This window comes from Chiloscyllium plagiosum, chromosome 40 (assembly GCF_004010195.1).
Source record: "Chiloscyllium plagiosum isolate BGI_BamShark_2017 chromosome 40, ASM401019v2, whole genome shotgun sequence".
Classification (NCBI taxonomy): Eukaryota; Metazoa; Chordata; class Chondrichthyes; order Orectolobiformes; family Hemiscylliidae; genus Chiloscyllium; species Chiloscyllium plagiosum.
The window spans coordinates 16,532,400-16,550,140 of NC_057749.1; the positions used below are offsets into that span (position 1 = coordinate 16,532,400).

Here is a 17,741-nt window from a genome sequence, read left to right on the forward strand (position 1 = left end):
CCTGCTCCACCCCACCATTTCCAATCCTTTCTAATATGCAGCCAGAGATGACTCAACAGATTAACAGCATGATCAAAGACTGATGTGCACAGGACAAAGTCAATTGTTATACCAATGTTTAAATATTCTGTCATACATTTTAAACAATTGTGTGCTTTCCTTTTTCATGTCCACGTGAACTAATTATGCTGCATTTATATACTCCCTAAAATTACTGGGATGTAATTACTGGGCAACAAGTTGAAAACCACCAATTTCCATTGTAAATGTGAACAAAAGAAATTGGCAATGGAATAATCGAAGACCAAAACTGAACAAATTTAATAAAAGGCTTGTTATGGCCAAGAGACTTTACCAATAATTTCCAACACTACTTCTCCCATGTACCACACCTAAGCAATGGATATACCCATGCTGTGGAGGCAGTAAGGCTCAGTTTAGCGAGATTGAGATTGCCTCTCATTCCAAGAGTCAATTATTTTCTGAAGGAGACAGTCAGGGTTGTCTTCCCTGTCCAAAGAATCTGGAACATGGAGGCACAGCTTCAGGGTAAGGTGCCAAACATTTAGGGCTGAGGTGAAATTCATTCACTCTGAAATGAGTGACTTGGAACTCTCCACCCCAACAGTTGCTGATATAACAAAATTTTTCAATGTTCTCAGTCTCAGCCCTGATCTCTCAGAATCAAAAAAGGAATGAGGGGCAGGCGGGAAAGTGGAATCAAATCAGTTATTAATCAGATGTCATCAATGGTAGAGCAGGCTCAAGTGGCCACATGATCTACCCTTGCTGCTATTTCTTACACCCTTATCAATCTTGACATAAGAGATCCACTACAAAATAATGACTACACTTGGATATATGTAACAAGTTACCACATATCAATGCCTCAATGATTTGAGTGAACACGTAAGCCCCAAATAGCAGCAAGACGAGCAAATGGTTTGTGTGCTTTTAGTATTATTGGTTAATAATGTCCACGAAAGCAGAAGACTGTCCAATAATCTAACAGGCAGGCTGATCCACAATTTAATGCATCCTCGAAGAGGTCATTGCACAGGAGACTTTAAATATTACCCTCTATCCCTTCCTACACTGAACTTCCAAGGAGGGGCGAGAATGTGTAACCATTTGTATAGTAATTTTACACCAAGTTACCTGAAACCCATTCAAATCTGTGTAGAATGTGTCTCCACTTTCAATATTGGTGGACAGCCTCATTGCCAGCTCTCGGTTTATCTGGTCATGAATGTCAACAACAACGGAAACATCCAACGAAAGCCCCTCAACTCCTGCCAGCACAAGAACACACGAGTAGATTATCACTGCACCACATTTAACACTTTGCGAACAATTCACTGGAATCACTTATTTTTGTTATATTCTGTTCTAATGCCAGTGGATATCAGTTAACTTGGCACTGACAGTGCAGGACTGTTGGACTGGATGACTCAGTACCAGAATGGATCCACATTTATTCACCAAGTGAGAGCAATGAAAGTTTTAACCAGCAAAGCCCTTTTCCAGAGCAGACCACTGGAATCACATTTCCACCCAAATTCACTTCCTACCGTCAGTATTTCATTAGATATATACAGCACTAGAAGAGGATCACCATAGTGAATTTAACTGTCTGCCATGATAACACACAGCAATTGTTACTTTTGTACATTAGCTTTCATATGGGACCTTTAACATTAATTCTTTACAATTCCCACCTCCCATTGACAACAGTGGCTTTAAAACTGTCCCCTTCTGCACTGTGCAGCTATTCAGAACCTGTTGCAGACAGGGGTCCAAGTAAATGTCAAAATGTAACAGGTCAACCTAAGTAGTGAAAAGTCTGCTGTGTTGAGGTCATGGTGCTTTGCTAAACCAATCCATGAAACAAAATTGCAAGTATTTGACAATTAAAAAATTACCACAAAAGATGCCTGACTGAAAACTGATGTGTTTAACTTTGTTCTTCAGTGAAAGGAACTTGCCACCCTAACTGAAGTGTAGCGCATAAGATTTTAGGGATCTTGTAAAACACTTACTGACATGATCGAACAAGCTAAGTCATCAAATCAACACAAGATAGACATCAAGTACTGGATTACACCTCAACATAACACATCAAAATAATACATAAACAGGTACACATTATATTGCACACTAGGCAGCAGAGTGGCAAACAGATTTCAATCTGGAGATTCAATCCTAATTCCCTTCCTAAGTGCATTGTGGGTCAACCCACAGCAGGTGGACAATAGCAGTTCAAGAAATCATCTCACCACCACCTTCAAAGGCAACTAGGGACAGACAATAAATGCTGGCCAGCCAATGACATCCACATCCCACAAATAAATAAAACAAAATGGTCAAAGGTATTGGAGAATAAATGGGAGGTTTGAGTGGGGAAGAAGAGAGAAGCCTTGAAGTGTACAACCACAGGTCTCTGAAAATGGTAGAACAGGTAGATAAGGTGGTAAAGGCAGCACATGGGATACTTTCCTTCATTGGGCAAGGTAATGAAGATAACAGCAGGGATGTAATGGGGTATTATTTTGATTCTGGTTAGGTCATGGCTGGAGTTTTGTGGACAGTTCTGATTGGTCAGAAAGGTCAGAATTGTTTGAGAGCAGAAAGAGTACAGAGGCGATTTACAAGAATGTTGCCAGGGTTTGAAAATTGCAGCTAAGATTGGAAAAGCTACCACTGTTTTCCTTACAACAGATGCTCAAGGATTGACTTGATTGAGATGCATAAAATAATGGGAGACTTCGATAGAATGGAGGGGGAAAAACCTGTTTCCCCCTAATGGGGGAGTAAATTACCAGGGGCCACAGAAAACTTATGATTGACAGAAAAATCTGATGGAACATGAGGTTAAGTTTTTTCAATCAGAAGGTGGTGAGTGTCTGCATTTCACTGACCAGCACAGTTGAAACGGAAACCCTCAACTCATTTAAAAGGAATTTGAATCTGCATCTGAGAGCTTCTCGCCGGAAAGGCGAATGACCAGATGCTAGAAAATGTGATTAGAACAGGCAGTAAGGTTTCTTCAGCTGCCATGGACATAATGGGTTGTATGGCCGCCTTCTGTACTGTAACTATTCTATGTTGCCACCATGGTTAAATTATAGAGTGGGGGATGGGAGAAAATTAACAATAAAACATGAAAAGCCTAGATATAAATGACAGTGCAAAGTAAACTGTAATGTCACACATTATTACCTCAAGACTGAGCATTAACATACACATGATATTGATTACTGTGCAAGTTTTTTTAAATCACTTGTTTATTGCAAAGGTTATGGGTCAGAATGCTTCACTTGCTGAATTAACCTCACCCCTGCCTCCGAAATCCTCAGACCCACATACTCCCTCCTTTATCCTCTTAAGGAAGATTCATCACTCCAGCTCCCCCTTCAACTCATTCTCTCTCGTCAGGCACACTACAGATTTTTAAACACCACAGTTGACGTTACCTAAACGGTTTCTTGATTTTATCTTTAATTTTTATATGACGTGACAGTGCAGTTCAACAGCAACCCTTTCACCAGTCAACAAACATTCAAAGTGTACTAAAGGATATTAGTACATAACTTAAGCAGGAGGTGCCGTTCTTCAGTTGAAATGTTAAAGCCCAATTCATGAGTGAGATCAAAAGATGCCAGTGCATTGTTAAAGAGGAAATAGTTCTCCCTGTGTTCTGGCCAACATTCCTCCATCAGCCAATCCCACATAAAACACACTAACCAGCTATTTATATTGCTTGCTGCTAATGGAACATTGAGCAAATCGATATTCATGTTTCCCTACAAAATAAAGTGACCGTAATATGAGAGTAGAATAATGCACGATTTCCTAACTTAGTGCAATATTACATCTGCAACTTTTAAATTAAAGTACATACCAGAATACAAGGACATGGCAGAGATTGGAGAGGTGTTTAGTGTACGGTGCGTTTCATTTCACCATGCTGCTGTCTTCAGAACACAGGAAGGAATGTCTTTGGAAATCAATCAATGGCTATTTTATCTAGAGCAAGAACTATCATTCATGTCTGCTTAGACAGTTCCATCTAAAGGCTATGGGGGGCACCCAATACCTGACAGCCATGATCACGCTGCTTTTTAAATGTTTACAAACAAAAAGACTTGCATTCCTGTAGCACCTCATGCCATCAAGAAAATCCTAAGGCACCTTAGCGCTTCTTTAAACATGGCATCTTTAAAATAGTCACCGCTGTACTGTAGCTGAGGAGAAAGTGAGGTCTGCAGATGCTGGAGATCAGAGATGGAAATGTGTTGCTGGAAAAGCGCAGTAGGTCAGGCAGCATCTAGGGAACAGGAGAATCGACGCTTCGGGCATCAGCCCTTCCTCAGGCCATTCTCCTGTTCCCTAGATGCTGCCTGACCTGCTGCGCTTTTCCAGCAACACATTTCCATCGCTGTACTGTAGCTGCCAAACTGTGCACAGCATGCTCTTACAAGCAGTGACATGATAACGGCGAGGTAACTTGTTTGAGCTATGGGGAGGTGAGTGATAAATACTGTTCAGGACATCAGCAAAAACCCCCGTATTTTCTTCAACATTGACATCTGACGAAGGGGCTGACCAGATGTCTGTTTAATGCTTCATCCAAAGGATGGCATCTCTAAAAGTGCAGCATGCCCTCAATACTGCACTGTAAGCATGTCAGGTTTCCATGGCAAGGTCCTTTGAATGGGGCTCGCACCCACAATATTCTAATTCAAGAGAGGGTGCTATCCATTGAACAGCGGTTGGCTCCTGAATTTGTGAGCACACAGTACAGAGTGAAACTGACTAGGCTGAGAGCAATTATCTCACTTACCAGTAGAGAGAAAAAAATTTGCATTCATACAGCAACATGCAATTCCCTGATGTTTCATACTCAATGAATTATTCTTGAAGTGAAGCCACTGTTGGTGTGTAGATCTTCAAACTGCAATTCTAATAATGCTTTAATTATTAGAAGTGTCAAACTCAGTAAGAATCTCAGCATGTAGCGACATATTGAATAGAAAAAGGTGGTGAAAGCCTGATTATCTGATAGTCAAGAATCCACAGGTGGAGCTGTGTACTATCTTCCAAGTCCAGCCTTGCTTATTCTGCTGAGCTTTAATACATCTATTTCAAACCCTAAACATCAAATCCTTCTACTGTCAACAATGGAATTCTGAACCCATCCACTGTTGCATCAACTCTAACATTCTGCAAGTCTGCCCATGTTCCTCACTGCTCTACCAGTGCAGAGGTCAGTCTTGCATTGGGAAATTCTCATCCTCAAGTATCATGGTTCAGTACCACTTCCCTTTCATCTAGAGTCTGATGAAGAATGTAGTCAGTAGCTTCCTGCTCAGTATTCACTGCTCTTCCACCACAAGTGCATTCTGGAGGGCTTTTGACATGACTGTTACCCAAGGGCAAGAAAAACTGCTGTTACCTGGTAGATTGTAGAGACGAACTATCTGGTGGAAGTGTTGATAGAAAGTAACAACTTCAGAGAACAATGGACCTTTGGTAATGCGGGTGATCGCAGCCTGTTTGGAAACATAGGCCTGAAAACAAACGTGCAGTCACTTAATGATACAAATTACACAAAATATGAATATTACAATACCTTGTGTATTTTCCAGCTCTTTAAAGTATTATTCTGTACACGACTTAGCATAATGCTGTAGTTTTGCACTTCCTTATATAAAAAAAAGGGGAAATATTCACACATTCTTTCCACCAAATCTCTTCACAATTCCAGTAGCTTTCCCATTAAGCAAAGCACAGGACCTGACTAAGTGAGGGAGACTATTGAAGTGAGCAGCATACCAGCTGGTGCACACCTTTCATTATTAAAGAAGGTAGCCACAAGGTTTCTGCCTTTTAACTCTGGCTGCCACAAAGGCGAACAAGTTCAAAGTATACACAGAAGGGACAACCTTGTAGCTTATATGCCACACAGACCCATAAACATATGTTGCAGGGCAGAGAGAAGGGTGCTGTTGCTGGACTAGAGTTACTATAGTTATTGTATAGGTTACAGGTATAATTTCCTGCTAAGGCAGGCCTTACGGAACCTAATGCTGATTTCAGAACTTCACACCCTGACTTAAATGTTGAGACGTTTTGGAACACGACTATAACTTTGAGTCAAGACTTCTGTATTAAGGAAGGAACATGAACTTTCTTTTCTACAGTTTTCAAACTTCCTCTAGAATCTATTAAAACATGAGCTTTCTGTCCATTGAACGTGAAATTACACTTGATAGCATTTTTATATTAAGTAAAAACCTGCTTCCGAAATTATGGCAGCGTTCTGTTCTTGGTAGGGAACAGTTTTGCCCAGGTTTTGGATAGGAGATCTCCTACGTGCAAATATCCTAGCAAGTGCAAAAGCCTCCACCACCTGTCCAACACAGTAGGGTTTGAAAGTTGTTGCTTTAAATTCTCATACTTTAGCTTCACCATCAGGAAGGAAGAGATATGCGCCACTCTTATCCTTAAATGACCGTGTCCCGTACCACATGAACTCCATCCGCACCTTCTGCTTCTGCTGGTCATCTTTCCGCTTGATGGTCTGAAAGTAAACAGCAATTACTGAGCAAAATAAGGAGGCAGATAAACTAATGGTTACATTCTAACCAATACCAGAAAAGGAGGGAATAACATGTACCTGAATAAAAGTTACTCAAAAAAAAGTTTAAACATTAAAATTACAAATTATACAATGGTTCAACCTTATTCCCAACCCAAATCTGTCCATAAGTTGCAACTGTGTGAACCTGTCATTTCCTATCTTTTTAGGCAAGCTCTGTAACATAAGCTGTACTATGTACCATCAATATAACTTTGATTGGAGGAAATAATGGTTGCTTGCACTTTTTAATCCAAGTAAAATGGACCAAACGCTTTCAGCGATTCTCAACAAGTCTCTCTATTTATAAGTAGGACATAGGTAGGTCAGACTGTTCTTTGGTAACTTGTGCCAGTCCTATTGACATTCTTACCTCCATTAATCCTGTCACTCCATTAAACCACACTTGCATGTGCTGATTTTCGATAAAGAAATCATCAGTTGATGACTCCAAGATCTTTACACTGAATGGCTCCTTCTTACTCACAGTCACATCTCTGTTGCGCAGATAGATGACCACATTGGATTTTACCGTTGCTCGGTAATTAAATGATTCAGTCAGCTGAAACACAGCAAGACTCAGGGCAGAGAGTCGAGAAACAAAGGAGATCTGTGATGGAGGGGAGAATGGATATCAAAGCAGGGATTATTTGGAGAAAAGAATTCATGCTACACTGAATAAAGGAGCATATTCATAACTTTTGAGAGTTGACTTTACGCTTTATAGTGTAAGTACTCAGTGGTGTCACTGAAATCTTTAGTGCATTAGTACCAATCGGTCACGTTCAGAGAACAGGGAGAGAAGGAAGGAACATATTTGTGGCATAAACTAACATTGATTTCTGAACTAATGCTGCGATAGACAAATTCAAAAAAAAGAGTAAGCTTGCATCTTTATTATGTATTATGCCTTCAGTACATCCCAAAGCACTCCACAGTCAAGTAATTGCTTCTGGTGCATAATTATGTTGGCAATTAACACACAGCAAGGCTTCACAAACACTAGATAAAACTGATGAGATAATCTGTTTATAGCACAGTTGGTTGAGGGATGAACATCCGATCATGCCTCCAGGAGAACACTCTACTCTTCTGCAAGTACTGCCACGGGTTTTTTTTAAACGATTCATCCAAAAAGAAAGAGTAGTTCTGAGCTAAAGGTTTCTTGGATAATGTAATGTAATTTTCTTCCTGTGCTGAAATGCATCAGCCTTAATAACATGCTCAAATCTGGCAGGGAGGTTGAAAACTCCTGACTTTTACTCATGAGTGACAGAAGCTGCAAGAGAATTGCATTGAGAAGTCCTTTGCCCCATTACCAATGCAGAATCCCTTGAATCTGAGGTTGGAAGGGTGGAATCAATAGCTGTATGTCTATGCCCAAATAGACAACACAAAGATTTCACATCTCAGACATTATACTTTACTGAAATTCTTCCGTCAATCCAGAATTGGATTCAAATTCATGTGGACCAAAATTCAGTTCAGTACCTGATATATGTCAGTTACCATATCTGTTGGGGATTTCCACACAGCGCTGACCTGCGTGGGAAGAATGTTTCCATCGATTAATGTAACCCTGACCTGGGGAGAGGTAGCAAGAACAGAAATAACACAGGGGCGTTCTTGCTCAACAGGATTAAATACAACCACATATCTGCAAAAAAAAAAGACAAGGAAGATACATCATGAACACTATTTTAACATACAAGAACAGGAGATCTCATTGGGTGAATTACTGTAAAAATTGATATACCTGGGAAGAGACTCCAGCTTTATCACCACCTTCTCTGGTAATGTATCATGATTTTGCCGTTTATCATCCTGAAATTAACATTGAAACAATATAATTCATTAACAAGCTAAGTCTAATAATCGCTAACTATGACTAAATAAATACATGAAATATCAGGCTATCCAATAACTAGAAATGTCCAAAACCAGACATTTTCTCTCAGCACAGAGCATGAAGAACAGAGAGAAAAATTATAAACCCTTTCCAATACATGTTTTGTGAGCAATTACATAAATCACATCTTTGAAATCACTATTACCCACTGCCCAACAGTTTTGATGCCTTCATATTGAGCCCTGGATATTCTGTACATGATTAAATTAAATAAATTTGTCTCAGAGTATCCTGTGGGTCAAACCAATTGCCCAGGAGAGATTGTCGACCTCAGACAAAAGACGGAACAATCCAGAAGTTGAAAATTATTTGCTTGCACTCATCACCTGCCTGCTTTCATCTGATCTGGCCAGTAACGATATTCAAGTGCCACACCTGCCTCTTGCACATTGTAATAAACCCAGACTCCAGCCCAGGTAGCCTCTGAACAGAAGTCAGTTTAGCAGTGTGCACAAAATTACTATGCTGTTTTGAAGAATCAGATCATGTAAAAGCATTGAAGCATTTCAAATTCTTACGACTAATCTGCATTGAATTCTAAGGCACTGCAATTAGCCTAAGAATGGTAATATATTGGCTAGAGGACAGACCCCTGCAACTCAGTTCTGAGCTTAAAAATATGTTCATCTTAGTTTTGGTTTTAAGAGAGAAAATTATACTTCATAAAGATCAAAAGATAACTTACCATGTGCAGCAGAAGTGATGACTGGTCATATTTGTAGTCTCTTTTGTCCCGAAGTATTAAGAAGTGAGCTGCATTAATTATCACTCGTTTCAAGTTCATAAGGGAGTGAAACAATCTGAAAAAGGGGGTGGAAAAAAGAATGTCTGGTTTACACCACATCCATTACAGCTTCTGAAAATTTACATTCATATGATGTCCCCCAGTCCCTAAAAACAGAGTATTTATTATAAAGATCTATCATTTTATCTTAGCATTCCTGACTGTGGACTAAAACAGGAAAAAAAGGAAGTTCAAAATTAAGTGCCATGAAAAGAATTGCTGCACTTGAAAATAAGCTACTGAAACACATCAAGAACATAAGAAATAGGAGAAGTAGTCCATCAAGTCTATTCCGCCATTCAATCAACATGGATGATCTGGTAACCCTCAAATCCACTTTCCAGCCTTTTCCCTATACCTTTTGATTCTCTGATTAAAAATATGTCTTTGTCTTGAATATACTTAATGACCTAACTGTGACAGTAAAGTTGTGACACTTGACAGTGGTGTTTACACTGACTGCTGCTTTGTTGAGTGGTGGTGAGGAGAGAAAATATGTTTGGAAACGGCACTCTACTGCCATGAGCATAGAGCAACATTTTCCAGCTATAAGTAGCTGACTGGTTTCTGCAAATGCAACAATGCTTGGACGCGAAAGGTCATCAGCCTGATAACAAATTTATGGGCAGCTGAACACCTTGCGGTTATGAATGAAACACAGAAGTGTTTTGTGCACACGCAAATCTTGCTCTCTCCGCACAGTAAAGGTACCTGAAGCATGAAGGAATCCAATTATAAGCATAAGGAACATCATGAACTGTGTGGATCAACGCTACTGAATCGATTCCCCCCCAATTTTGTCCCCCCGGCAAGTGAGCAACACCAATTTTTCTGTTGGTCTGTATGAGATATTAGTGTTTTGAAAAGGGAGTTAGAGTTTGAACTAGAACTATATTTTGATAGCTCACAGCTGTTAACTTGTTATTTCAATTTACTTATATGTATTACATAGAAATTCTTGTTAAGTACAGAAACCAGGTCAGTGTCTCTTGTTAACTTGATTCCAACAGATAAATCAGAGTTTTGGGCTTGAGAATCAGCGCACGTTCTTAATTAGGTTGTAACCTTACACAATGCCCCATCACAGTCTCAGAAAGCAAGTTTTGAGAAGATTTGTAGCTCAGATGGAGGTTCTGGATGCACAGAATACCGTGCAATGTCTGTAACAAACAATACATTAGACAAACAGGCAGAAAACTAGCCACAAAATAACATGACCCTCTCTCACTAGTATCCTTACGTACAGATGAGGAAGGACACCACTTCGACTGGGACAACACATCCACCCAAGGACAAGCAAAACAGAAACACGCACGAGAATTCCTAGAAGCATGGCATTCCAACCGGAACTCTAACAACAAAAACACATTGACTTGGATCGCATTTACCACCCTCTGAGAAAAAGAACAGGAAATGACATCACTACCCCAAAGAAAGGCAAACATATAAAATAGAAAGCAGGAATCATCAGCAGTGCTTTGTCCAGAGGCTCACTGAAGATGTTACCTAGTATAGTGACGAAATGTCGAAAACGAACCTTCCAGCTCAGTGAGCAAATCAATATATACACACAGTCTCAGAAAACCTAGCATTTATACAAAATTCTATCTCAGCTCATAAATGTCATGTGATCCCAAGGGTTACAATCACAGAGGAGAAAGTGAGGACTGCAGATGCTAGAGATCAGAGCCGAAAATGTGTTGCTGGAAAAGCGCAGCAGGTCAGGCAGCATCCAAGGAGCAGGAGAATCAACGTTTCGGGCATAAGCCCTTCTTCAGGAATCCCCATGCCTGACCTGCTGCGCTTTTCCAGCAACACATTTTCAGTTACAATTACAGATAAAGGAAAGGCCATTTAAGACTGAGGAGGAGAGATTTCTTCAGCCAGATAGCGGTGAGCCTGTGGAATTCTCAGCCACAGAGTGGTTGAGGCCACTGAATGCTCTCAAGGAGAGAGATAGAGTTCTTCGGGCTAAAGGGGTCAAAGAGGACAAGGATGGAGGGCCAGGAACAGAATACCGATTTAGATAACTAGCCACGATCTCACAGAATGGCAGAGCAGGCTCAAAGGACTGAATGCTCCTATTCCTGCTCCTACATCTCTCCAGGCTTTCCATTTTAGCATGAGAAGCAGGAACATTAGCTTTGTTTACTTGGCGGCATTAAGCTGCTAAAACTGAAGTTCAGTGTTCTTCATAAATCACAATAACTTTGGTATTGTTTGGCACAGAAACATTCATATGAAAATTAAAAGTAAAAGATTTGTTTTAAATTTGGAGGTCCTCAACCTTCAGCATTTGCAAACCTGTCTTGCTCACTCCATACTAGACAAGCAGTGACCTAGTTTATATGGATTTCTTGGTTAAGTTAAAGTTATACTAAAAGATAATTATTTGGCAAACATAAAATGGAAGTTTATTTCATTTCACAGAGGTGCACAGTGACACGTACCGGATTCCATAGTCAACAACCACCACTTCTTTTGAGGTGCCAGTAATGGCATCATGGTGCTGGAACAAGCCTATGTTCCGGCGAGCTTCTGTTAGTGAGCTATAATCAGAAACTGGGTATTTACTGTCTGCACCAAAGCGGCGAGCGTGATTTAAGGCCAAGCTGTAGAGGATCTCAGCTGCTCTGGAATAAAATTAAAGGCTTTTTATTTAAGGCTCACGAATTATTTAATAAAAATGCCAGTGCACATTTATTGACACAGAATTTTATAGAAGGAAGACATTCAGCTCAATGTAATTCAGCCAGTTCAGAGCTTAATCCCAATCCCTTATACTCGCCCCATTTAGCTTAAACATCACCCTTTGTAATACATTTATCCATTTTCTTATTTGAAAGTTACTCTGCTTCCACCATTCTAAAAGTCCTCTGCTTTTTTTTAAAAAAGCATCTCCTTTTGTTCTATAGAAAGGAGCCCAAGTTTCCATACCTTCTTCTGAACTAAAATCTCCCACCGATAAAGCTTCCCTGCATCCTTTCAATGAGCTGATGTAGTTCCTAAAGTTCAGAGCCCAAATTCCTATTGTTTGTTTAGCAAAACCTATCTTATTCTCCGTATTTCACTAACACTATCTATCACTCCAGGTCCACCCATCTCTGTCCTCTTAGATTCTTGTCTCTCCCTCCAAGACTCAATTATTAATTAGTAATATCTTTTAACACTCTTTTTACTCTTTTCTACCACATTAGAAAAAAGAACTTTAAATACAACTGCTTACAAACATAGCCCCTTACCTGAGGTGTGATTCCAGGACTCTGTCTAGATTCTTATAAAAGGGTCGGGAGGTAAAATATCCACTCCAATAATGGTCCTCACGGTCAGCATAGGTGAAGAAGTCTCCACTGAGGATAGGGTAGGATGGAGGCTTGCTACCTGGGCTAACACCGTATTTTTTATAGACAGCATCAAAGTACTCAGATAGCGTTCCAAACTGCACCTGGTAAATAAATGGACATTCAGAACAAAGCAAAGACAGACACCTACATATTGGAGACACAGTTTCTCTAAAAATTCCCAACCCCCAAGACATTTCCATCTATCAACTTAGGTGCATTTTATCACAGATACACTTTCAACACCTTTCCCAGCAAACTTCATTTGCATGAGAATCTGACATTCAAATTTGGAAGACATCGCAGCTAAGCCAAATTTGCTCAAGCTTCCAGGTATGCCCAGAAACCTCAGAACCTCTCCTTGCCTAAGCTGCTACAATCAACTGTTTCCTCTCGGTTGCCCTGCCTGGCGAGCTAGATAGCTCAGTAGATGGCTCATCAAAGCAGAGATCTGCCTGCTCTGTACAACTGGTAAACTGCTGGAATCCAGACAGCTAGTCAAAGTCTGTGAGAAGATTTGTAGCTTGGGTGCTCGTGGTTGTGGTTCTGTTCACCGAGCTGGGAATTTGTGTTGCAGACGTTTCGTCCCCTGTCTAGGTGACATCCTCAGTGCTTGGGAGCCTCCTGTGAAGCGCTTCTGTGATCTTTCCTCCAGCATTTGTAGTGGTTTGAATCTGCCGCTTCCGGTTGTCAGTTCCAGTGGTCGGTATATTGGGTCCAGGTCGATGTGCTTATTGATTGAATCTATGGATGAGTGCCATACCTCTAGGAATTCCCACTTATTATCTCCCACTTATTAGGGCAAATTTGCTTTTGGATCAATACCGGAAAAAGTCCAAGTTGTTCTCTATTCGGCTTGTCCTATTATAGTAGTGTTGTCCAGTCGAATTCATGTTGCTTGTCATCTGCGTGTGGCTACTAAGGATATCTGGTCGTGTCGTTTCGTGGCTAGTTGGTGTTCAGCTATCCTTAGTAGCCACACACGCAGATGACAAGCAACATGAATTCGACTGGGACAACACTACTATTATAGGACAAGCCAAACAGAGAACAGCCAGGGAATTCCTAGAGGCATGGCACTCATCCACAGATTCAATCAATAAACACATCAACCTGGACCCAATATACCGAGCACTGCAACGGACAGCTGGAACTGACAACCGGAAGCGACAGATTCAAACCACTACAAATGCCGGAGGAAAGATCACAGAAGCGCTTCACAGGAGGCTCCCAAGCACTGGAGGATGTCACCTAGACAGGGGACGAAACGTCTGCAACACAAATTCCTAGCTCAGCGAACAGATCCAGACAGCTATATTTCTCCCTTGACAGAGACACTTACTTGCACATGAAGCTCAGGGTGAGAGTTCATGTAGTCAAAAAGTTTTGCATAATTCTGGAATTGCTGGTCCCACTCCAGAGCATTGTCATAACGAAAGTCATCTCCAACTGGAATCAGGACCACTTTGCTCTTGAACAACTTGGACTTTTTCCGGTATTGATCCAAAAGCAAATTTGCCCTAATAAGTGGGAGATAAGAATCTGCACTGAGAATGTAACAAACACATGTGGAAGGAAGACAAGAACAAGCGTTAGCATGCTTTCTTATCAGTAATAAGAAAATGATACTGTCAATTCACTGAACATTTCCTCTTAGGAAAGTAAAATTACTTCCAGAAAGCAGCACCATGGGATATGAAAATGAGGAGTAAGCAACCTCGTTAAACAAATCAAAATGAGATGTTATAAATACATCTGCACAGACTTCTTTCAACCTTTCCCATTATAAATTGCCCAGTTCATTGTTACTACATATATAAATGTCACATGGTAAATATTTCCCACTAGTGGAGGTGCTATAGTGTGACCAGCATCAACAGCAAGTCATCAAAGTTGGACAAATTTAGACAGATTATTTCCAAGGTGACAGTGTATGTGGAAATTTATAATGGAAGCAGATATAGATAAAATCCAGGACATTAAAACAGCAACTAAATAATACTTGCACAACTTGTTCTAATTATGTATGCCCTCTAACAAATTTATTTTCACTGAAATGCAGAGAAGTTGCAATACAGAATTTGCCATTTAACTCAACCAGCCATGTCAACCTTTACCCTTCTCGTGGGAACATTGCTATAATCATATTTCAATACATTCTTACCACGATGTATTTTCTTTCATCCACCTAACCAATACCATCTTTAAGACTGATTTTTGCCTGAATCACCAACTGAATTTCACAGGTTTGTAACTCAAGAAACTTCAAGCGCATCTTCCTATTTCCAGTGCTCCCTTATCCCAGAACCCTCAATCACTTATAATAATCTGCTATCTATCCGACCCCACTTTCTTTTAAAAGCACTTCAATCATGTTGCCCCATAATCTGCTATGTTCAGGCCATTTTTTTTTTAATTCCATTTTTTTTTATATACTATGTTTAAACCTTCAACTGCCTATATATTAAAAAAAAGGAGTCGCGACAGCATGCCTGGAGATGTTTGAACTGAACAACTAGTGCAGTCATGGCGAGATTGCTTAACACCCAGTACATCAGCCAACCAAAAAGAGAAAATACAAGACCACAATGAGTAAATGTTACCTGGGGCAGAAAGATTCCAGATCTGATGTTTCTACGTGGAATTAGCTGATTTGAACTAGATAGCAGAATCCAGCTCATTAGTAATCTGTTACCTTTTGTTTTTACCTGTCTCTGGGCCCCATCTCCACATAATCTATTCACTGGCACAACCCCCCTATCATCAGTATAAAAATGATCTTTTTCAGATATTCAGTTCTGACGAAGGGTCACTTAAAACATCTTCTCTGTAGATGCTACCATACCTGCTGAATTTTTTCATCACTTTTTGTAGCGGAATTCTACAACTGGTATAAAAAAAACTTGGTGGATTTAAATCAAGAAGAATAATCAATAACCAAGTTGCAATTCTACTTAAGGTTTTTAAATCAATGGTGGCAAATAGGAAAACTGCACAAGAAAGACACCCTAAGCCAACTATTCTAGCACAACGATCAAGAATTCAGGCAGTCCATCACAACATCCAACTGGCTCTTCAATTATTGCAGGGAATTTCACTTCCAATATCATCCTTTCCTGCCTCCAACATACCTGTTTCACAAGTTGATCGCATGAAGAACTTCCGACAACAGTAGGGTATGAACCAACAGCATGGAAATTCAACAGAAGATGTGGAGATTTTCAAACAAAATAAATTTTGAACAAAAAAGCAGTGCTCTCGTGATGACTGCACAAAACTGACCAAACAACCATTCAGTCCAGGATCTGGATTAGTGGTGCTGGAAGAGCACAGCAATTCAGGCAGCATCCGAGGACAGGCAAAATCGACGTTTCGGGCAAAAGCCCTTCATCAGGAATAAAGGCAGAGAGCCTGAAGCATGGAGAGATAAGCTAGAGGAGGGGGGGGGTGGGGAGAGAGTAGCATAGAGTACAATAGGTCAGTGGTTCTTGTAGAGAGAGGAGGAAAACTTCTTCAAGGCAGGCATCCTTGCAAGAGGATTCGCAGTAGGGTTAAAATCAACGAGGTAAAAACAATGACTGCAGATGCTGGAAACCAGATTCTGGATCAGTGGTGCTGGAAGAGCACAGCAATTCAGGCAGCATCCGAGGACAGGCAAAATCGACGTTTCGGGCAAAAGCCCTCCATCAGGAATAAAGGCAGAGAGCCTGAAACATGGAGAGATAAGCTAGAGGAGGGGGGGGGGGGGGAGAGAGTAGCATAGATTTTACAGTTCCTGCGGTGGCAGGGGAAAGTGCCAGGATGGGAGGGTGGGTCGTAGGGGGGCGTGGACCTGTGCCAGGATGGGAGGGTGGGTCGTAGGGGGGCGTGGACCTGAACCATCAAACTCCAACCAATTATAGCCTCGTGAAAATGGATAGACTGGTGTTCATAGCTACAAGTCAAGTAATGGCGAAAATACACATACCAGTTAATGCTGACTAGTTGGGATGAAGATTAAGCATTTCCCTCAAAAGATAAAATTAAAGCTTTATCCTATGAGTAACAAGAAAGAGCAAAATAAGAGAAGAGGAGAGAGACAGATCAGTACAGTTGTCCATTTGGTTAGTACCTACCTCTCTGCTACATTGATATTGGTTATTGGTTTTGGTGGGATTTTCCACGGACAGCTGATTCGCCCTCCAGGGAGGCGCCTGAAGTCAAACTGGCAGCAGATTTTAGGATCAGGTCCACAAGTATGAGGGACATCATAACTGTAGAACGGCATTAGATGACAGAAGATATCTGTGCTTGAGTCAGTGTCTGAAACAAGATGTGGAGAATAAACCAAAATGCTCACTTTATACAGAAATTGATTTTTAAAATATAAAACATTTAAAAAAAACATTAACAGGATGGCTCCAGCTCCCACAAATTGTGCAACTTTGTAGAGATAAAGTAAAGATTGTTGGAAGTGCATAGGGGCAAATGAAAGAGATAGCCCCTTTCTCAGAAGCTCTGGCCCCTGTGTGTGTTTCCAGTTGTGGGGGGTTATTTCAAATTATCATTCACAGAACTTCCTTACAACGCTGCTTTCACCTACCCCAAGTCTGCCTCCACATGAATTCCAAATTTTTGGTGGCTGAAAAGTGTTTTTTGATGGAGTAATGTACTCGTTGGATCAGCATACTGGTTAGGTTCGCTCGCTTGAGCAGATAAGACATGGTTGAGCTGTGTCCAAAAGGATCAATCGCCCAGCCAGATTTGGGAATCACTCCTGCAAATACAAAGTATAGGAACATCTGATTAGGATGAACATGCTAACAAAAAGGTGATTCAAGATAATTTAGACACGCGGAGTGAGTGGACAAATATATCATGCAGTTATAGGCAAAACAAAAGGCAGAATACACTTAACGGTGATAGATTGAGAAATGTTTATGTATAAAAAGACCTGGGATCCTTGTACACCAATCACTGAATGCAAGAATTTACTCGCAGCAAGAGTCAACAAGGCAAATAGTCTGTTGGTCTTCACTGCAAGAGAATTTGAGTACACAAGCAAAGGTAGTCTCTGGGCTGTACAGA

The 17,741-nt window shown here is 40.6% G+C and overlaps 1 protein-coding gene across 2 annotated transcripts in view; it reads right to left on the reverse strand.

The window, feature by feature from the left end:
• Positions 1-17,741, reverse strand: part of man2a2 (mannosidase, alpha, class 2A, member 2) — a 36,168-nt gene that overhangs the window by 8,818 nt on the left and 9,609 nt on the right. For both annotated transcript variants that reach the window (XM_043680481.1, XM_043680482.1), the window contains exons 6-17: positions 17,257-17,430; positions 16,790-16,976; positions 14,017-14,194; positions 12,576-12,778; positions 11,784-11,966; positions 9,235-9,349; positions 8,397-8,464; positions 8,132-8,297; positions 7,014-7,250; positions 6,461-6,583; positions 5,456-5,570; positions 1,159-1,292 (exon numbers count right to left, since the gene is read on the reverse strand). In XM_043680481.1, the coding sequence (XP_043536416.1) occupies positions 1,159-1,292; positions 5,456-5,570; positions 6,461-6,583; positions 7,014-7,250; positions 8,132-8,297; positions 8,397-8,464; positions 9,235-9,349; positions 11,784-11,966; positions 12,576-12,778; positions 14,017-14,194; positions 16,790-16,976; positions 17,257-17,430 (1,883 nt within the window). The remainder of the gene's footprint in view (positions 1-1,158; positions 1,293-5,455; positions 5,571-6,460; positions 6,584-7,013; positions 7,251-8,131; positions 8,298-8,396; positions 8,465-9,234; positions 9,350-11,783; positions 11,967-12,575; positions 12,779-14,016; positions 14,195-16,789; positions 16,977-17,256; positions 17,431-17,741) is intronic.